Source organism: Schistocerca americana, chromosome X (assembly GCF_021461395.2).
Source record: "Schistocerca americana isolate TAMUIC-IGC-003095 chromosome X, iqSchAmer2.1, whole genome shotgun sequence".
Taxonomy (NCBI): domain Eukaryota; kingdom Metazoa; phylum Arthropoda; class Insecta; order Orthoptera; family Acrididae; genus Schistocerca; species Schistocerca americana.
Genome location: NC_060130.1, coordinates 711,010,810 through 711,034,117, shown reverse-complemented (window position 1 = coordinate 711,034,117; position 23,308 = coordinate 711,010,810). Strand labels below are relative to the sequence as shown.

Here is a 23,308-nt window from a genome sequence, read left to right as displayed (position 1 = left end):
GTGTCTGATGCTGTAATAACTTGTAATGGTGGGAACTATGAAACACTTAAGATTCTGGAGAAGTTAGGTGTAAGATTTGGACAGAACACAGCTAAAGGACTACGGGAACTGGATGAGTTTCGTGTATGTGAAGCAGAGTTAGCTGTTCAGCAAATGACAAAAGAAGCAAGAAAGAAAAGGAGGAGACAAGCACTGGGCTGTTGTGACACTGAAGAAGACACAGACTATGGGCCAGGGCAATTCTAGTGCATAAAAGATGCAGAAATGTAAGTCTGTATAAGAATTTGTAGTAAAAAAAAGTTTTAAACCTCAATATCTCTAAACTACATTTTTTGCAATAAATGACCCGTTTTCTAAAAAAGTATTGATGGTAAAGACACAAAATTTTCACAGCATGCCAAATGTGAGATTCAACACATATGGAACTAGAATAATTAATATATCCTGAGTTGTTTTGTTTTTATGTTCATCTATTTACAAAATTGTGCCAAAGATTTAGTGTCTGGAGGAGGAAAAAAAAAATGCCCCAGAATACAATTTTAGTAATAATTCTAGTTCAGTGTATCTAGAAACTTGCGTTCAGTAATTTAACATTGGCAGCATAGGACATACAATGTCCCCTTAAATTAAAGAATGTTATTAAAGTCTTGCTAACTTGTACATACTCTTCCACACATCCACAGTGCTTAGTGACTGAGTGAATTTGGAATGCTGTGTGAATATGTGTACTTAAATTAAAAAAAGAGCAGTAGCTCAGTTTCCTTCTTGAGGTTTCTGACTATTTTTAGGGACTTCTCACAACTATGACCTTCACCTAGAGATTAAAAAAAATTTATGTTCACAATTCTAGACAGGTAAACTACCTCCTTGGGCAATCTGTTCAATGATTCTCATGCTGATGCCATATGCATTTGAAGTACATTTATAGGACAAGCCAACATCTAAATCAGACCACTGTTTACTGCTTATATCTTCAAGGAAGCTCGTATTTTGTAAGTGATGTATCACATTTGTTAATGTAATATTTGTCACCTACAACATCAGAAGCAGTGGCTATTCACAACAAATGCAACAGTTGTTTCGAGAATAATTCACTAAACATTTCTCTATAATCAAATTTAAAGTCTAAATTGACAAAGATCTCAGAGTGTTTGAAAGGCAACTAAATGTCATTGTTTTTACAAGAGTATTCAGTCATAATGAACCTAAATTTGTCAATGTTGGTTTTTGACACTGTCTGCATTACTGAACTATAAATAAATGATTTTATAGTTGGTAATGGTTATTTTGTAATTATTTTACAGGTATCATTTAAAAGACGTTATAGTGGGAAAGATATACTTTTTGCTTGTGCGCATAAAAATCAAACATATGGAGATTGCAATAATCAAAAGGGAAACCACAGGATCTGGTAAGTAAACATTGTCATAAATATCCACTCTTGGCCCTTGTCTCAGATCTGTCAATGTAATATATATTGATATTAAGCAGACTTTTCTGTTATTGTGAGACTGTCAGGAAAAAGCCTGCAAAATAAAAATCTGAAGATCACAAGTACCAGAAGTGCCATAATCTGCAATCTATGTGTAATATAGTGATATTGACGTTCAGTGGATTCAGTTAAATATTCTTGAAGTGTCAGTAGAAGTATTATATAAATGATTTCAGTAGAAACAACAATTTTGGAGACAGCACAGTGTGAGGACTAGTGACATAAAACCTAAATATGAAATATATGCAGTATTCATGAGACATGCCCATTCAGAGGTAGGTTGATGCGTGCTCTGCATCAACAGTGTGATCCCGAAACCTGTATGCACAAAAACTGAAAGTTTTGTTTTCCAGTCTGAGTGGTTAACATTACTGAATGTAGAGCAGCAACATTTTTAATTATCTTTATTTTTTTTAAATTTAGGAATGACATGTACTTGCATATGCACATAATTGAAGGAATATTTGAATATTTGCTTTCATTCTGTGTGGGAATAAGTGGATTAGAGTTAGTAAATTGTTGTTATAAAAAGTGTTAATCCTTTATTATGTCCTTTTCTTATTATTGTTGTAGGACCAAACACATTCACAGAAAATGAAACTATAGCAAAATATGAAATAATGGATGGAGCTCCAGTCAGAGGAGAGAGCATTCCAATAAGAGTATTTCTTGCCGGCTATGATCTTACTCCTACAATGAGAGATATTAACAAAAAATTTTCAGTGCGGTATTATTTGAATCTCGTGCTTATGGATGAAGAAGATCGCCGTTATTTCAAGCAACAGGTGTGGTGATCTTGAATTAATTTGATAACTTATACAATTTATTTAACATTTAGACATAGATTGAGAAATGTAAGCACACTTTTGTTAAAATTCCAGGTGAATTTGTTCTGTGTATTATCTGAATTACTGCAATTGGAATACTGTCCTTTTGTTGTATTTTGTTTCTAAAGCTATAGCGCCAGTCAGAAATCTTCCAACTTATGAGAAGTCTGTAATAAACAGCAGTGACACGCTTGGTTTGTTTGCTTGCATGATATTTATATTTTATTTCACACATATTTTAGGAAGATAGGTTTCTACTTCACAGAAAAATGGGGACATTTTGTTACATTGCTAATTCATACTTTCAGTTACCAAATTCAGGAGGTTGTCCCCAAGAAACTGAGCCTGAAATAGCAATCCTTGAGACCCTGAATTAGGGACTGGCTGGTCATTACTGCCAGTCACTTGTAACTGTAAAGTGACAGCATACTTCAGCAAGCATTTTTCCCCGTGTCTGTGGAATGTAATGTGTAGCTGCAATATTGACGTAACCCACCAAATTCTGAGGAAAGTAGTACCACCACCCCCAAAATCAGTTTTAGGTTTTCTTGACTGTAAAATTTGTAGGTGTCATTTTTAACCATTCACACACTGTTTTTAATTTGTTTGGCTTGACCCCCTTCTGGGGGCTGATGGTTCTTTCCTGAGTCCGTGCATCGTGCCCACAGGGCCCAGAGCTATTGCAACCCATTCTTCGTTCCCGGGCTGCATTTCTTTCCCTGTGCCCCTCCCTTCCCAATCCTCGCTCCTTCCCTGCTTATCCCTCCTTCACCTTTCTTGGTGTTCCTACTGATGTTAACCTGGATATTCACCTGGTTTTCTGTATTCCTTGCAGTTTTGTTCCACTTGTCTTTACTCTTTCATCCCTCCTTTTTGGCATTTTTGGTCCACCTTTGGGGTTTGACCTCCACTTCTAAATTTTCTCTCCATAATGTGAGCCATTTGGGGGAGAACTCCCTGGCATCTACAACATGCATTCCCTCACTCCCTTCCCATCTTCCTTCTTCGCTGTAGGCTGTAGGCCCCCTCCCCCACTGCCAGGTCACCAGCACATGTAGCCAGTCCTTGTGGCGGGGCTGTTATGTCCCAGTCTGGCTGAGCCCCATGACAACACGCGGATTGCACTTCTGGTACTGAGCTGTTACTTCCCCATGTTTGTGTAGGGGTGGTTGCTTGTCGTTCTGGAGCACCGTAACTCCCAGCAATGGTCGCCCGCTGTGCAAGGCGGCACTTGCTGTGGCTGGGTGGCGCCCATGGGAAGAGCCCCTAATCAGAGTGGGTGGTATCAGGGCAGATGCTTTGCATGTGAAATGTAGTAAGCTCCAAAACATTTGGTGCTGTCCTACAGCTGGCTCTTCGATTGGTAATGGATCATTTAATGCTGCTTCTTCTGACTAAGCAGCCTTACCTCCCTGGCTATACCCTGGGAGCAGGGCCAGACTTACTGACTTGGGGTGAAATACTTTACCTGCTACATAGTCTGCACTAGCACTGACAAGGAATTGTTCACTGCCACCAAGCCATTATTTTTTGTGAAAAATAACGAAGACAGGATTGATGAATTGGAGTCTCTCAGTAAGATGCAGTTGAGTTCCCTGTGCAATAAACTTCTTATGCCACCCAGTGTGCGAGTGTTGTTGCATGTGATCACCATGGCAACATCCCGGTGTCCATTACACATTACCAGTCTTTGAATGTGACCCAGTGAGTCATTTTTCATAGGAACTTCATCCTTCAAATTTGTGAGGAACTCGTGGTCAATCTGCAATGATGGGGAGTTTATTTTCTTTGGCATGTTCAGAAAGGTTGTAAGCACAATCACACCAATACCCGTACCTTTATTCTGTCTTTTGAGGAAGATACCCTTCCACAGATGGTCGAGGTTATGTGTTAACAGTTTGACATGAATTGATACATCTCGCCACCCATGAACTGCTTTCAGTGATTGAGTTTCGGGTACATGTCTTCCTGATGTGTACGACGAACCCTCTATGCGGTGAATGTACACCCACTCTGAGGGGAGCCCCTGTGATCCACCATGCATGTGTGTTAATTGTCATGACTGTCATTCTCCACCCTCACCAGATTGTTTGGCTTACAAGAAAGAAAAGAAGATAAGAGTATGATTCCCTGGAGAACTGAGGCTCATCAGAAATTTGACGGACTTCATCCTGTGTCAATGACTTCTACTTTTCCCCCTGGTACGTCCTTTCATTCTCTCTTTCCCTTCCCACCTCCCAATGGCCTGGTTACCTGCTGGGCTTTCCATTGTGCTGATTGGCCTCTTTATATACCTCTCAGGTCATGTTTCCTCCTCCTTTGTCAGTTTGTGTTCATGAAGTGGTCCGCAATGTATCTGATAAGATAACCAGTGGTGCTGGCATTGCCGCTTCTCGCTTGACAGGCCCCATTCACAGTTGGTCAATTCCATGGTGGGGCACAGCAATTGCCGTGGCTATCTTTGATCGTCGTCGTGCCTTGCACCATCGTAAGTGGCACCCATCCTCTATTAGTCTTATTACCTTTAAATGTCTTCCTGCCAAAGCCTATTACGTAATCAAGTAGAGGAACCAGGTGTGTTGGGAACACTTTGTCTCCTCTCTAGGTTCTTGTGTCCCTATGCCACGGATGTGGTCTATGCTCTGCACCCTCCATGGTTGTCTGTGGAATATTTCATTCAGGGCCTTGCCCTTTCTGTTAGCCTTTGTACAGATCCATCGGTTCTTGCAGAACACCTTGTGACCCATTTTGCGATGGCATCAGCCTCCTATGCAGCTGCCTTCTGAGGAGGAAGCAGCAGGCTTATCGTGTGACAAGCATGCAAAGTATTTTATATTTACTGTGATCTGCATGTTGCTCCATTGCTTGCGAATCTTAACATATACACATTAACACCATTGAGAGAGTAATTAGGCCCTTTTGGCTACTGCAAAGGCTTACCTTTTGGAAACTGGAGTGGTAGATATTTATATATTATGCCAAGGTTGGAGTAAAAAACACGTCTTCTTAATAGGCCCAGAAATGTTTTAGAATTACTGTTCAAGAAAGAATGCACTCAAAATATAATTTTTTATGTCTGTTTTTACAATATTTTATATAAGCACTGCAATTTTACAATAGCATATACAAATGACATGAAACAAGAGATATCCTTCAAAAGACAGTCTTCTATGACCGTGTCTTTGGGTTTCTACTTCCCAACCAGCTTACAGTTATTAGTGTTGAACTGTATGTACTCCTGGAGGCATTAGAGTGAGCTGTTTAAGCAGATAAATAAAGAAATAACTAAACAGAATAAATCATCTGCTCTAAGTGCCATAGAGCTCTACAAGCATTGCAACAAATTAACCCAACAGAGGAAATAATCTCATCAATACAGGGAAAACTGCTCTACTTCAACAGCAGGGGAAGCAGAAATTGTTGTGCTGGATACCAGGTCATGTAGAAATCTGTGAGCAAGCAGACCAATTAGGCCTGTAGGAAACAGTGTGATACAATGTGCCATTCCCCTGAGGGCTGTCTTGCTGTTGAGTCAGAATGCCATTCAGCTGTGGGAGAATAATATACATATGAAACATTTTGAACTTTAAGGAAAATGTTAAGAGTTATTTTAATCTGTTTAGCCATTGTAATGGCCGCTGTTTTGTCTGATTGTGCTATGGGCACTAAAGATCTCTGTTTTGTATATCCAAACAATTCCACCATCATCATGTGCACTCAATAACCATGTTTTCAGTCTGAAGTGTTAGTTTGTATGTGACCTCACTCTCATAACTGGTACTATACTCTGTTCACCATAAGAGTAAACCTGATGTAAACATTAAGCCATGTATTCTTCTGCATTTGCTTGAATCTCGTTGGATTTCATGTGGAGTGGAAGCCAAGCTGTGACCAGTACAGTCAAGTACAATCATAAGGATACATTTTATGCCTTGCCACACACACAGACTGAGCCTAATGTGTGGGACAACAGCTTCACTGGTGCATTAAACTTGGACAGCCATGGCCAACCAGCGGTCCACCCAACCTGCAATGATGTGAGCAGTTGCAGTTCAGATGTAAAAAGAGACAGGCAAAGAAACAGTATAGCTTCAAATGTTATTTAACTTTTAAAGAGAATGAAATAGTATTCGGCAAAACTCCAGCACTACCGCGTGCTTGTTAAATGATCAGACAGAAAGCATAAAATGCTCTTGTCCCCTGACTGATTACAATCAATAGTGATGAAAATTCCTAACTTTAAGCACAGGGTAATTTTTCTGAATGAGCTATGGTTGATGCAAAAGCATACTGCAGGGATTTCAGTGTGCTGTTGAATACTGAAGGCACTGAAGGTATTAATTAGTCAGTCATCTGCTAATCTCTTAGCTCTTTCCTTATCCGAATCTGAGAAATGCATTTCAGTTCTGGAACTGCCATCTGCTCCATTGATAATGAGTCAATCGGCAGCATAATCCATGAAGCCACCCATGCGCCACATTTTCTCCTCCTCTTTTATGACGTGCCTTTCTATAGCCCCCCAGCGTTCGACAGCAATGTGTGAAAAAGTTGTGTGCGTTAGTTCCAGTATGTCTGGCAGCTTAATGGTCTTGTTATTTCTCTTGCCAAATCCTTTAACTTGGCTCCAGATCAGTTCTGTTAGGTTCACATTGTAATGGTACAGTGGCAAATGTAAAAATACAACATTGGTACGGAGTGCTCGATGATGTGAAGATGATTGTTTATCATGTTTCTATAACACATATGTACATGTGTGGCATAAAAAATGATGAATTTTACATTTACGATATGTAGGTATTTGAAATTGAACAAGAAAAAAAAATTGACACAGCCGAGGCTTCAACCACCAAACCATAAATTGCAATCAGTTGTCAAGTCACCACGCTACCAATTCTGATTTATAGTGAATATGCACTTGTCTCAGTTGTGTCTAATACAGTCCCTCAGAAAACTTCAAAGTTGTTTATCTCTGTGAAATTATGACGAACATTAAGAATAACCCATTTCTTGGTACTTTTTAACCGTGTTCCACACGCAGGTTTCACTACGGAACAGGGAGCAGCCTCAACCATTTTCATACTGCTATATTAACAGCGCAACAATCAGAGCACAACAATGCAGAGGCTGTGACTGTACACGATTTTTGAAATAAAAACTACATAGCTAAAGCATGATTAAGAAAAACATTGATGGCTGTTAATACATTCGAATATCTTAGTTTCATTTAATGCAGCTTAGTAGTAATATATTTAATATGAAAGTATAACCTCCTTTCAAGAGCATAGCACCACCAGTGTAGGTGCACTACAGATTTTGACCAATCATCGCATTTGTGTTTGTTTACATCAGGTTTATTCTTATGATGAACCGAGTATAGATTCTGGATTCTGTGTGAAGTGGTTGGACCATCATAATGAGGTTCCAGCTGTTCCCAGCTGCCAAAATTGGGAAAGCTGTGTCAGGCTACTATCTGTCTAGGTGAGGTTGTCACAGATGAAAATTCTCCACGAATGTCAGGTGGCAAGATGTTGGGAAATCACACATTATTGACAGTCCACGTATGCAAGCAGTAGTTAATTCTGGGGTATCATTTTGTGTGGTATTGAGGACTTTCATCACCAACTGAAAATACAAAAGCCCTCATGCAAATGGAAAATGTGTCTGACAGTACCCCCCAGGGGCCTCATGGGTCTTTCATGAGTTCATGCTTGGCGCACATGAGTCCGCAAGGTATTGTGGTCCATTCTTCCTTCTTGGGCTGCATTTTCTTCTCCCTCCCTGCCTCCCTTCCTGTCCTCACTCCTTCCTCTCTGCCCCTTGCTTGCCTCTCTCTGTGTTGTTACTTATGTCAGCTCTGCTATCCAACTGATTTCTTGTATTCCTTCCGGTTTTTGTTCCCATTACTTTTTTGTTTTCATCCTTCCTTTTTGGCATTTTGGTCATCATTTGGAGTTTGGCCTTCACTTCTAAAATTTCTCTCCATAGTGTGAGCCATTTGGGGAAGAACTCGCTGACATCTACAGTGTTGATACCCCTCTATAGCCCATGTCACCAGCACATGTAACCAGTCCATGTGGCGGGGCTATTATGTACCCATCTGGCTGAACCCCCTGACAACACAGAGATCACACTTCTGATAATGAGCTGTTCCTTCCCCATGTATGCATAGGGGTGGCTGTGTGTTGTACTGAAGCAAGGGAACTCCTGGCAGTGGCTGTCATGCAAGACAGCCCTTTCTGTGTCTGGGTCAGTGGTATCGGGGCAGATGCTCTGCATATGAACTGACTGCTCTTCTACAGCCATCTCTTTGGTTGGCAATGGATCATTTAATGCTGCTTCTTGTGACCCTGCGGCTTTCCCTTCCCTCGCTACACCCTGGGAGAAGGGGGCCAGGCTCACCGGCTTGGGAGGAAATACTTTACCTGCTACTTGGTCTGCACTAGCATTGACAACGCACTGCCACCAAACCATTATTTTTTTTTTTTTTTTTTTTTTTTTTTTGAAAGTATTGAAGACAAGATTGACAAAGTGGAGTCTCTCAGTAAGATGCAGTCGAGTTTCCTGTTGATTAAAACTTCTTATGCCACCAAATCTGCAGCTGTTCTTGCTTGTGGTCATCTTGGTGACATCCTGGTGTCCATTACACCTCACCAGTCTATGAATATGGTCCAGTGAGTCCTTTTTCATGGGGACCTCATCCTTCAAACTGAAGAACAATTCCAGGCCAGTCTATAATGACTGAATGGTCATTTTGTTCATTATTTTCAGAAAGGTGTATGGACAGTCCCACTGATGCAGGCGCCTTTATTCTGTCTTTTGAGGCAGATACCCTCCCAGAGAAGATCAAGATTATGCGTTACTATTGTGACGCTAAGCCATATGTCCCACCATCCATGAAGTATTTTCGGTGCTTCCATTTTGGGCACGTCTTCCCACTGTATGGCCGACCCTCTATGCAGATAATATGGACACCCACTCCACAAGGGGAGCCCCTGTTTTCCACCACGTATGTGTGTAATTCTCATGACTATCATTTTCCACACTCACCAGATTGCCCGGCTTACAAGAAAGAAAAGAAGATAAGAGTATGAGGAGAACTGAGACTCGTCAGAAATTTGACGGACTTACTATCTCTCTCCTGACCTGCTGCCTACATCTGCTGCCTTAACTGCTCTCCTTCCGCAACTTCCCCCTCCCTTCCTCCTCCTTGGGAATTTGAATGCCCATGACCCTTCGTAGGACAGTGCTTTTTCATCTACGCAGTGGCTCCTCATTGACCAATTAATTGTGTGCCTGTGCCTTCTTAATGATGGTTCCCCTACTCATTTTAGTGCCATGTGTAGCACTTTTTTTTTTACCATTGCTCTTTCGATTTCCTCCCCTCCCCTTCTTCCTTCCTTGCACTGGTCACTACAGATGACCTCTGTGATATTGACCACATTCCATTGATTCTCCATTCCAATGGCCAAGTTACCCCAATAGGCTTTCTATCGTGCTGATTGGCCTCTGTGTACTTCCCAGGTTGTGTTCACACCTGCTTTCTTAGGTTGTATTGATGAAGTCATTCATGATCCATCCAGTAAGATAATTTGTGCTGCCGGCATTGCCTTTCCCCACTCGACAGGCATCGTTCACCACTGGCCAGTTCCGCAGTTGAGTACAGCCATTGCTGCCACCATCTGTGATCTTTGTCATGCCTTGCAACATCTTAGATGGCACCCATCTGGTCTATTGCCTTTCAACATCTTTGCATCAAAGCCGGTTACTAAAACAGAGCAAGTGGGGGTGTTGGGACTGCATTGTCTCCTCCTTAGGTTCGTCTGTCCCTTCGTCATGGGTGTGGGCTCCTCGCTGCACACTCCAGGGTTGTGTGTGGCAGTCTTACATTCCAAGCCTTGCCCTTCCTAGTGGCCTTTGTACGGCTCTGTCAGTTCTCACATAACACCATGCAACCCATTTTGTGGCGGCATCAGTGTCGGCCTCCTATACAGTCTCCTTCCTCATCAGGAAACAGCAGGCTGGAGCTTCCCACTTATGTTGTACTCCTTGTCATGTGGAATCCTAGAGTGAACTTTTTACTAATGGGAACTTCTTCTGGACATCTCTTCTTCCCACAATTCAGCCCTTGGGCATGATTTCATCCATAACCAATTGCTTCAACACCTCAATCCTTCACAGCAACAATATCTCTTCCAGGTATTCAACTGTATTTGTTGCCAAGGTATTTTCCCTTCTCAGTGGTTCCTGTTAGTCTCCTTTAAGGTGCGGCTTTTGGGAGGGGACTGTCTCTGATCAATCATCTGCTTTGATTGGAAACTGTAATTCATCAGATCTCTTGTCAGGGGCACCATCTTTTTACAGTTCTCTTTGATCTTTGTAAGGCCTATGACACAGCTTGGCACCATCACATCCTCCTTATGCTCCACGAATGGGGTCTTTGGGGATTCCTCCCAATTTTTATTTGCAAACTCATGTCCCACCAGTCATTCAGAGTCAGAGTTGCCTTGTTTTCAGCCTTCTGTAGACCTAGGAGAATGGTGTTCATACCCCGTATACCTAGGAGAATGGTGTTCATACCCCCGGTTCTCTGTCTCCCCTCTGGAGGAAGATTTGAGGCTTTACATCAAATCCCTTTTCGCTCAATTGTGGGCCAACTCTTGAGTGGCTTGATCCTGTCTGATAAACTTCGTGTAATCAAAGAGATTCCCACCATGTGGCATTCTTCCCTCTGCCTCTCCTGATAGAAGTCTACCATCCTGCTGTCTTTGTATTGACCATACTAGGTTGACCCATGGCTTTTACTCCACAATGAGGCCCACCCATTGTAGTAGTGAGACCCCCCCCCCCTCATGGTGATCCATATTTTGCTAGACTGCCCTCGCCTTTTGGCTCTTGGCACTGAATACGCCTCCCTAACTTCTTGTCCCAGATGTGTCAGTGTCGTCGTAACTGCCGTCGGCTTCACATCTGCTGTACAGCGAGCTACGTAAATTTAAGTATTAATTGTGTTTCTCTTACTTGTCACTTCTTTTTCCGTGTGTTTTTGCTTTTAGGAAGCTTTAATTTTCGAGTACTAGTAATAGTGTTCCATAGATTTCGTGTTTGTTTTGAATACAGTTAAGAGACAGGTAGTGCTTATTTTCATTGTTTCCAACAAAAAGTGTCTAGTAACCACAGTTTAGTCAGCTATCAGCCGCCTTTAGTGAATTAGCAGTCTAGTTAAAAGTTGATTAACTCTCTACAGTAAATTGTTGATTTCTTAGGATGGATAGGATGTGTGACTGCTGTGTACAGACGCAGGAGGAGCTGGCCTCTGTTTGCGAACAGCTGACAGTGTTGATGGCCGTGGTCAGCTGTCTTCAGGCTGCTGCCTTGGGAGTGTAGCGGCAGTGGGGAGTCTGGTGCATCACATGATACACCCCAGGTGTTACATGCTTCACCCATGGTCCCTGCTGTCAAGACATCTTCGTGGGTACCGGTCGTGGTTGGGCCACCCTCTCCCCAAGGGGGAGTGGCGGGGTTCAGCGGCGTTCGCGTCACACGAGACGGAGGGTCAGTGTGTGGAGGCTGGCCTCATGGCATGGCCCGCTCTGCCTGTGAGTGGACATGTGGCCGCTCCTTCAGGCAGGTCCTAGCAGGCACACGGGGGGGGGGGGGGGGGGGGGGGGGGTTATTAGTGATTGGGAGCTCCAGTGTTAGGCGGGTGATGGAACCCCTTAGAGAAATAGCGGAAAGTTCGGGGAAGAAGGCCAGTGGTCATTGTGTCTGCTTGCCGGTGGGTCTTATCTGAGATGTGGAGGAGGCCCTGCCGGCAGCAATAGAGAGCACTGGGTGCACCCGACTGCAAATTGTTACTCATGTCGGCACCAATGACTCCTGCCGTCTGGGTTCAGAGGTCATCCTCAGTTCATACAAGCGGTTGGCGGAGTTGGTGAAGGCGGAAAGCCTCGCTTCCGGGGTGGAATCTGAGCTAACTATTTGTAGTATCGTTTCCAGAACCGATAGCGGTCCTCTGGTTTGGAGCCGAGTGGAAGGCTTAAACTAGAGGCTCAGATGATTCTGCGGAGATCTGGGGTGCAAATTTCTAGACCTCCGCTATCGGGTGGAGAAATGTAGGGTCCCCCTGAATAGGTCTGGCATGCACTACACGCAGGGAGCGGCTACAAGGGTAGCATAGTACGTGTGGCGTGCACATGTGGGTTTTTTAGGTTAGAGAATTCCCTCCCTAGGCCTGACAAGATGCCTCCTGAGATGCGACAAGGTTGTAGTAGGCAAAATGCAACAGGGAATAACAATATTAATGTGGTAATAGTAAACTGCAGGAGCGTCTATAGAAAGGTCCCAGAACTGCTCTCATTAATAAATGGTCACAATACCCACATAGTACTAGGGACAGAAAGTTGGCTGAAACCAGATGCAAACAGTAATGAAATTTTAAAACTCAGATTGGAATGTATACCGCAGAGACAGGCTGGACAGTGAAGGGGGAGGCATGTTTATAGCGATAGAATGTGCAATAGTATCGAAGGAAATTGATGGAGATTCGAAATGTGAAATAATTTCGGTGAAGGTCATGATTAAAGCAGGCTCAAACATGGTAATAGGATGTCTCTGTAGGCCCCCTGGGCTCAGCAGCTGTTTGTGGCAGAGCACCTGAAGGAAAATTTGGAAAATATTTCGAGTAGATTTTCCCCACCACGTTATAGTTATGGGTGGAGATTTTAATTTACCAGATATAGACTGGGAGACTCAAACGTTTTATAGCGGATGGCAGGGACAAAGAATCCAGTGAAATTTTTTTAAGTGCATTATCTGAAAACTACCTTGAGCAGTTAAACAGAGAACCAACTCATGGCGATAACATATTAGACCTTCTGGTGACAAACAGACCAGAACTATTTGAAAACAGTTAACGCAGAACAGGGAATCAGTGATCATAAAGTGGTTACTGCATCAGTGATTTCAGCCATAAATATAAATATTAAAAAAGGTAGGAAGATTTTTCTGTTTAGCAAAAGTGAGAAAAAGCAGATTTCAGAGTACTTGACGGCTCATCACAAAAGTTTTGTCTCAAGTACAGATAGTGTTGAGGATCAGTGGACAAAGTTCAAAAACATCGTACAATATGCATTAGATGAGTATGTGCCAAGCAAGATCGTAAGAGGTGGAAAAGAGCCACCGTTGTACAACAACCAGTTAGAAAACTGCTACGGAAGCAAAGGGAACCACACAGCAAACATAAACATAGCCAAAGCCTTGCAGACAAACAAAAATTACACGAAGTGAAATGTGGTGTGAGGAGGGCTATGCGAGAGGTGTTCAATGAATTCGAAAGTAAAGTTCTATTTACGGACTTGGCAGAAAATCCTAAGAAATTTTGGTCTTGTGTCAAAGCAGTAGGTGGATCAAAACAAAATGTCCAGACACTCTGTGACCAAAATGGTACTGAAACAGAGGATGACAGACAAACAGGCCGAAATACTAAATGTCTTTTTCCAAAGCTGTTTCCACAGAGGAAGACTGCACTGTAGTTTCTTCTCTAGATTGTCGCACAGATGACAAAATGGTAGATATCGAAATAGATGACAGAGGGGATAGAAAAAACAATTAAAATCGCTCAAAAGAGGAAAGGCCGCTGGACCTGATGGGATACCAGTTCGATTTACACAGAGTACGTGAAGGAACTTGCCCCTTCTTGCAGCGGTGTACCACAGATCTCTAGAAGAGCATAGCGTTCCAATGGATTGGAAAAGGGCACAGGTCATCCCCATTTTCAAGAAGGGGACATCGAACAGATGTGCAGAACTATAGACCTATATCTCTAACGTCGATCAGCTTGTAGAATTTTGGAACACGTATTATGTTCGAGTATAATGACTTTTCTGGAACTAGAAATCTACTCTGTAGGAATCAGCATGGGTTTCGAAAAAGACGATTGTGTGAAATCCAGCTCGTGCTATTCATCAACGAGACTCGGAGGGCCATAGGCACGGGTTCCCAGGTAGATGCCGTGTTTCTTAGCTTCCGCAAAGCATTTGGTGCAGTTCCCCACAGTCGTTTAATGAACAAAGTAAGCGCATATGGATTATCGGACCAATTGTGTGATTGGATTGAAGAGTTCCTAGATAACAGAACGCAGCATGTCATTCTCAATGGAGAGAAGCCTTCCGAAGTAAGAGTGATTTCAGGTGTGCCGCAGGGGAGTGTCGTAGGACCGTTGCTATTCACAATATGCATAAATGACCTTGTCGATAACATCAGAAGTTCAGTGAGGCTTTTTGCGGATGATCCTGTAGTATATCACGAGGTTGTGACAATGGAAAATTGTACTGAAATGCAGGAGGATCTGCAACGAATTGACGCATGGTGCAGGGAACGGCAATTGAATCTCAATATAGACAAGTGTAATGTGCTGCAAATACATAGAAAGAAAGATCCTTTATCATTTAGCTACGATATAGCAGGTCAGCATCTGGAAGCAGTTAATTCCATAAATTATCTGGGAGTAGGCATTAGGAGTGATTTAAAATGGAATGACCATATAAAATTAATCGTCGGTAAAGCAGATGCCAGACTGAGATTCATTGGAAGAGCCCTAAGGAAATGCAGTCCGAAAACAAAGGAAGTAGGTTACAGTACACTTGTTTGCCCACTGCTTGAATACTGCTCACCAGTGTGGGATCCATACCAGATAAGGTTGATAGAAGAGATAGAGAAGATCCAACGGAGAGCAGCGCGCGAAAGTGTTACAGAGATGATAGATACACTTCAGTGGAAGACTCTGCAAGAGAGACGCTCAGTAGCTCGGTATGGGATTTTGTAGAAGTTTCGAGAACATACCTTCACCGAGGAGTCAAGCAGTATATTGCTCCCTCCTACGTATATCTCGTGAAGAGTCCATGAGGGTAAAATAAGAGAGATCAGAGCCCACTCAGAGGCGTACTGACAGTCTTTCTTTCCATGAACAGTAAGAGACTGGAATAGAAGGGAGAACCGATAGAGGTACTCAAAGTGCCCTCCGCCACTCTTTGTTTGCCCCCTTTTCCCTTCCCCTTGACAGGACTATGCCATTTGTGTTGTTCCTCCCTTGGTTTCTGCCACCTTATATCATGAGACCGATGACTACGCTGCACTCCCCCCCCCCCCCCCCCCCCCCCCCTCTTTTCCTTGATCAATCAATCAACCAACCAACAGTAACCTGTTTTGCTGGAATAACTATCTGTGATGGGACACAACCCTTAAGAAATTTGAGATATTTGCTGTTCTTCCGGAATGCGTAGCTGTAATGTTATCCTTTGATGGAACTTCTTGCAGGGATCATAAATGGTATGGACTGTAGATGACTGCGGCTCCAGATTGTGAAAGCTGCTAGAAAATGTTCGTGTAATGATTATTGTTCTGGCCAGTTGTCTGCCTTTTAAAAGCATACTTATGCCATCATCAATGAAAAGAGTTCTACTTGACAACCTGGATCCACAGTTAAACTGTGAAGCTCTAGTCAAGTGCAGAAAGATATTCAGACTCATAAAAGAAATCTATATGTCAGTGACAGTCATAACCTTCGCCCATGAGAGCTTTGGGTCACCAGTTGCCATGGACAGCAGCAACTGCTGTGAAGGGTATGTGTGTAGCACTAGACAAACCAGTCAAGGTAGGTCTACTCGGTGTCATTCATGGAGAATCATACGACTACTGACTACCCCTAGGTATTTTCTACTATGAGCTGCCAATAGGTCCCAGAATGAAACAACATCGACCATTCTGCACCAATTCAGGTCTGGAGTACAGGCAATACCAAAGAAACAATCTAATGTGAAACACAATTTGCAACACTGGGTATCATACCCCTATTAAGTCAGTACTTCGGTATGGTGGCTCCAGCTGAATGATGAATAAATCATATGGAAGTGGAGAAAAATTCTGCAAGACATTATTCGGCTGTCAGAAGGTTCGTGAAGAAGAAAGATGGCATGTGGCATTTATGTATTGATTACCAAAAATATATACCTATTGTCAGGAATTTGACACTTTGGACTGTCTTTTTTTTATCATCTTCATTCCATTGCTGATAGGGATGTTGGGCCTGTTTTCAAAACAATGTAGTTTGGGCCAGAGAATATTTGGTAAATCTGTGGGGACACAATTTATTTTATCTTTTGTGAGGACACCCTTTGTTGGCTGGAGGAAGAAATGGAAGTCTCGGCATTTGCCTCACAGCCAAAGGAAAACCTCTGGTAAAACCTAGGCTCGGACTGGTAGTGCACTTCTGCGCTGTTTCAAAGCCTTCACTGTGGCATGAATTGCCACCTCAATCCTGTTCAAAAATCTCTTCTCAAGCTAGCTGTAGAGTCTCGTCACTTCTGCATTGACAAGTGCTTCGATCCTAACCAGTAGCTCCACTCCAGGTTCTTGGTCTTAGGATTCTGGGCTACCTGCTGTCACTGCAGCAGCTTTATCTCCTCCGTGTCTCAGTGCTGTCTGCCCTGACTCCACACTGTGGGGGCTGGCCTCCCCTTCCACTGTCACTAGTGGAGAAAAGGGGGGGGGGGGGGGTGCCAGCTGGCTACAGGGTTGATGGGCTGCTTCCAGTGCACTGTGTTCTCTGGAGTTAATGTTGTGCATTTCCTATGCCTTCTTCACTGCCTCTTCTTCTTAGCAATTTCTTCTGAATATGTTTTTTTCTTTTCACCAGCATTATTGTGGGCTTTGAAGGCTTTGCAGCCACATTAGCTCACAATGTGTGACCCCCCACAGTGAACACATGTTGGCTTTTCTTCTCTCTGCATACAGTTACAACTGTCATGACTGCCAGCACACCTAATGCATTTTGCTTAATTGTAACAATATTTTACCACATGTCCTTATTTTTGACACTTACAACTTTGTGTCTAATGTCAAATCCTGCTGGGAGAGGCTCGATCTTGGTGTCAAATCCCACGAGGTTCTTCACCTTGAAGATTTCTTTAGCCTTCTTGAAACTCGCTTCTTGTGATGGATCTACAGCCAGAACAAATGATGGTGGTCTGTTCTTGTTTGTTCAGTTGTGTAGTTTCACCATGGCAGCAAATCTGCAGTTCAGCAGTGCGTGACACACTGATTCTACATCGAACCTCCATGGTAGATCACGTAGCAGATCCATAAATGGTTCTTCTGAAGTGAAGTGCTGTTCTAATTGGTTCTTCAATACGGTAGTCCATCATAATCTTCCTCACTGTATCCTGGTCATTCAAAGTGAATGTCCAGGTCTCCAGTATCATTATCCATTGGTGTGACCTTGGGACATTATTGAAGTTAATCAGTCAGTTCATGGTAGGTCTTTATTCTGTTGTTTCCAGTATAACAGATAAACACCAAATACCCCAGCAAATATTACCTCTCCTCCTCCTCCTCCTCCTCCTCCTCCTCCTCACTATTGTCTTCTCTCACCCTGCCTCCTCTGGTTTTTGAGTGGTGGACATCTCTGGCCATGTTATAGTCTTCTTCGGCTTTTTGCGGTTGGTACCTCCCATGCTGCATACTAATGTAACACTGACAATTTATGGTGTTGTCAGAACAGCAAAAACACAGCAGTTTTCTTCTAAAAGCAACAAGCACGGCGAATTTGCAATTCAATATACAGCACACAGCTTAAGAGAAGCTTCTGCTTCAATCATTAAAGCTCTTGCAGTGAAACAGATCGCCTTGGAGGTGTGTGTGTGTGTGTGTGTGTGTGTGTGTGTGTGTGTGTGTGTGTGTGTAACAGCCTCCCTATGGCTGCTGGGTAGCACTGCACTGATGGCTGCACTGCACTGAAGGGTGCAAAGTACACATCTCAGAAAGTTTTGTATCACATCGATTCCGAGAGTTCCGGAACCTGTAAAGAAAATTGGAATAGAGATCAACATACCACCACATTTCTGCCCTTCTTATTCCTCATGAAAACCACACATTGCATGTTGTACCACCATACAGTGAGTCCTTCAGAGTTGGCGGTCCAGATTGCTGTACACACCGGCTGCTCTAGTCGAGCAATGTCATTATCCTGAAGGAAGTCATTCACAAGATGAGCAAAATGGGGGTGCAAATTTTCGTCGATGAAGATGAATGCCTCGCCAATATGCTGCCGATATGGTTGCCCTATCGGTCGGAGGATGGCATTCACATATCATACAGCCGTTACGGCGACTTCCATGACCACCAGCGGCATACCTTGGCCCCACATAATGCCACACCAAAACAGCACGGAACTTTCACCTTGCTGCACTTGCTGGACAGTGTGTATAAGGCATTCAGCCTGACCGGGTTGCCTCCAAACATGTCTCCAACGATTGTCTGTCTGAAGGCAAGCGCGACACTCATCGGTGAGAAGAATGTGATGCCAATCCTGAGCGGTCCATTTGGGATGTTGTTGGGTCCATCTGTACCACGCTGCATGACTGCATGGTGTCATGGTTGCAAAGATGGACCTCGCCAGGGACATGGGGAGTGAAGTTGTGCATCATGCAGCCTATTGCGCACAGTTTGAGTCATAACATGACTTCCTGTGGCTGCACAAAAAGCATTATTCAACATGGTGGCATTGCTGTCAGGGTTCCTCCGAGCCATGACCCATAGGTAGCGGTCATCCACTGCAGTAGTAGCCCTTGGGCGGTCTGAGCGAGGCATGTCATTGACAGTTCCTATCTCCCTGTACCTCCTCCATATTTGAACAACATCGCTTTAGTTCACTCAGACGCGTGGACACTTACCTTGGTGAGAGCCCTTTGTGGCAAAAAGTAACAATGTGGACACGATCAAACCGCGGTATTGACTGGCTAGGCATGGATGAGCTACAGACAACATGAGCTGTGTACCTCCTTCCTGCTGGAATGACTGGAAGTGATCGGCTGTCGGACCTCCTTTGTCTAATAGGCGCTGCTCACGCATGATTGTTTACATCTTTGGGCGGGTTTAGTGACATCTTTGAACAGTCAAAGGGACTGCGTCTGTGATACAATATCCACAGTCAATGTCTATCTTCAGGAGTTCTGGGAACCGGGCTGATGCAAAACTTTCTTTTTATGTGTGTATTTCTTCACTGTAGATATGGAGATTAGCTACTGGCAAATTGAGGTTGATGAGACTGACCAAGAAGTGACTGGTTTCATAGTACCTGACTGACTCTGAGTTCAGAGATGGGCCATTTGGTCTGCGCTACACCCAAGCCATCTTTGAGAGCATGATGGACAACCCATTCTGGTGTCTGAATGTATTATGTCATTGTTACCAGGATGAAGATGTTGCTCTCTGAAATATTTCAAGGGTATCTAAGCCTCTTGACAACTGTGCTGAAATGTGTAAATTGAACTGCTTCATCTGAATCTGAGAATGTGCCTCTTTGTCACCCAAGAAATAAAAATCTTTGTGGACCTAGTTAATAAAAATGAAATTCCTCTTTATCGAAAAAAGTAAGAGCGGTAACAGATTTTCGAACTCCACAGAATATTAGTGACTTTAGAGGCTTTCTTCCAATGTGCTACTACTGTTGCTTCATAAATGATTTCAGTTGTATGGCATAGCCACAACAAGAACTGCTACAGATAGAAGGCAAATATTCTTGAAGCAAGGAAGATTTTCTGTATGGTTGAGGAGATGCTGAAATCTTCCCAAGTCCTGTCCCTTTTTATGTGAATACAGAGATGGAACTACACAATGATTTAAGTGATCATGGGCAAGGTACAATTCTAATGTAGTGCTGAAAGAGTACTCTCCATTTCCAAGAAGAATTACTCTGACAGAGAAATAGTGTCTTTCTGTTGTTTGGGCAATCAGTAAGTTCTGCCCCTATTTATGTGGTAGACCATTCAGTGTTCTGACTGAGCACCCTTCTTTATGGTGGCTGACAAGGATGAAGGATCCACAGGACAATTGGCAAGATGTGCACTAAAGCTTCAGGAATACGTAATCACAGTTGTATACAGAAATGGGCATAAACACATGGATATCGACTGCCCTTCACAGTATCTCCTGGTGCTGATGATAACCCACTCATTATTGCACTGACAAACATTGCAGCCAAACAAAATGAATATCCAGCATTCCTGAAGTCCACAGATGCCTTAATGAAGGAAGAAACTGTCACAGGAGAATTCAGATTCTTAGATGGAACATGGTATAAATGGAATTAGGGTCCATTGGGATGGAAATTTTTGCTTGTCATCAAAACTCCTTTGTGGCTCACCATAGTGAAGTATTTTTGTCGATACTCCATCATGTCATCTCAGATTTGCAAATATCCTTGACAGAATCAGAAGTAGGCAGGTCTCCACCAATCTGTCTGACATTAAGTAAGCCACTTTATTGTCAACAGTGGAAGCATGTGTCTCAGTTGGCCCCAGGACATCTGATACCAAATCGTCTTGTAGTTGTTCCCTTTCACTGGAATGAAACTGAATTTTTGGAGTGGTTTTCAAAGTTGACAAATGGGTATAAATGGATAATAGTGTGTGCTGACTACATCAACCACTACTGTCATCAAGAGTGCCAAAGCTCCAGAAATTGCCAGAATCCTTGTAGAAGGGGTAATTTTGAAGCATACAGCACCATGTGTAATGATTGATGTTTGTGGAAAAGTATTTCAAGCTGTTGGCAGATATTCTCTTTATGTATGTTGACATTGAAGATAGATGTTCAGGTATGATGATGCTTGTGATTTTCACAAACTACACAGCAAATCTTAGGACACCACAGGTTTCATGCCATTTTTCCTGATCCATGGTCTTGAGGCTGAAATAGCAATGGATACTTAGTTTCCGTTTCAACCTTATGGTGCTCAGGAGGATTACATCGAACAGTTCATCACCACAATTGATGAAGCAAGGTAGCTGGTATACATATGGAACTTGGCTGCCCAGACTAAGGACTGTGAATGTTAAAACTCCAAACACTGACCTATAAGTTATAAACCAAGCACATTAATTTGGATTTTTACACCTGTGCTGGAGGTCAATCTAATAGAAAAATTATTAAAATGCTACTTTAGTCTTTAATGAATCCTCCGTAATGTCCAAAGTCATGGGTGATGATCCTACATCAAGGAGACAAAGGTGCAAAGACATTACCCATGTCCTTCACATGAACCCCTATCATAGACATGAAGTGCAGTTCAACAACAGGAACTTCCAATATGAGGACCACGTAAGACCTGCTCAGTGATTTGATACTTCAATGGAAGTAACTGTATTTGAATTTAGCAGTGATCTTAATTTTGTGTTCTCACAAGAGGTGTGTAAAAACTGGTTTAAATATTTGTCTTGTAGAATGCTTCATACTAGGCATCAGTGTATAATGGTATAGTGCGTTACCCAGATAAATATTGGCATCAAAGTTAAAAACTAGTTTTCTCCATTTTACAGGAAATAACGTTATGGCGAAAGGGTGAAAAAACTCGAAAAAATCTTCAAACATCCTCAAGGACATCACCCCAACTGCCTCATGCAATTCCAGGAACTCAGGAACACACCTCCAACCAACCAATTGAAGATATGAAACGAGAAGACGAAGACAAGGGTACAGTGTCAGGTGCTGAGAATGATTTGAGAAGGAAAGCGGCTGTTGATGGTGACAAGGCTGATGACTGACTGCACAAAAGCCAGATTGTGTAAAGTACTATGCAGATATGTTCACATGCTCCCATTCCTGATGCACATGGTCATGTGAAATATGTAACTGTGCTTAAGAACTTCGAGTATTTACTACTGGGAGTGCTGTTCTCATTACTCAGTGACTCTGTACATAGCACACATTTGTTGTAACTATATTCAGTGTGCAGTATGTATCAATTTTGTCCTACAAATACTGTGTTTTTCTTGTATGATGTATTGCATATATGTGCCATTATCTTCAGGAGATGTGAAATCTGTCTGTATAGTCTTTTACAAAGCAGCTTTTAGTAAAAGAATGTTATTCTCTAAATATTTTGTTATGTGAAAAGACAGCAATCAAATCAGTGCTGCTGTTGAAATGTTATAACTCGAAGTGGGATTTATACATTCTGGATAACATTATGATTCAATATATACATATTGAATGACATCATGATTCAAAAAGGAAAAATTGAGCCTTTTATGAAAGTTTTTTTTTGAAGTGTTATTTTATACCAGTGTCTGGCACTACTTTCTTTTTGCAGTGTTGCTGATGTGATGATGATGTCCTTTATGTGTGTTTATGTATTTTGGTAGTTTTTCTCTGTTTTATTTGAAAGAGTTCTGTATGTTTTATTGAAAATGTATTGTTTTCAAAATTTGTTACTTTGTCTGTACTTTATGCTTATCTCTCTTTCATTCTAAATATGTTATTTATGCCCTGTAATTGGTTGAGAACATAAATAAGATGAAATTGTAAAGTAAATAATGTTTTAGCTTGTCATCATTGCAGTTAATACTCGTGGAAGAGTCAAGAATAATTATATTGTGTCTGTTGATTTGCGGAGAATGTTAGAACTTCAAGATGTAAGTGGTGAAAGCAACAATATTTTAACATGTTGCAGAATGTTAAACTATGTAGAGAGTTACTCAGAGAGAGCCTCAGAGTTATATTTTCAGTTTCCACTGTCTCAGTAACTGTGAATGTGCATGTTTGAGAAATGATATGTAACATATATGTTGAGGAATTAACTAAGCTGTACAGTAATATATGTTGCTTATTAAAGCAATTTTCATAGCAGACTAAGTAATTTCAATGTTATATTGCATTGTGATTAATATCTTTCTTGTATTCAGAGAAGAGTGTGTGTGTGTGTGTGTGTGTGTGTGTGTGTGTGTGTGTAGTAAAATGAAATGCTGTTATAGTCATACCAAGGTACACCACATGTATCTGAGTGGGAATCTATTTGGAAGTTAAATAGATCTGTTTGTATTTTTAATGTAGCCTTTATTTTCTTCTTTCTCAAGATTCGTTGACAAATCTAATTTTCAATCTGAGAATATTTTATCACAATTATGAAGTGAGAAGCTAAAAATTAAAGTTTTCT

At 42.2% G+C, this 23,308-nt stretch overlaps 1 protein-coding gene across 1 annotated transcript in view; it reads left to right on the top strand.

Moving 5' to 3' along the window:
- The window catches only part of LOC124554836 (vacuolar protein sorting-associated protein 26B-like), a 69,688-nt gene extending 46,687 nt beyond the window's left edge, over positions 1-23,001 (top strand). The window contains exons 5-7 of the mRNA XM_047128500.1: positions 1,305-1,411; positions 2,066-2,277; positions 21,693-23,001. Of these exons, the coding sequence (XP_046984456.1) occupies positions 1,305-1,411; positions 2,066-2,277; positions 21,693-21,917 (544 nt within the window). The 3' untranslated portion in view covers positions 21,918-23,001. The remainder of the gene's footprint in view (positions 1-1,304; positions 1,412-2,065; positions 2,278-21,692) is intronic.
- Positions 23,002-23,308: the final 307 nt, after the last annotated feature.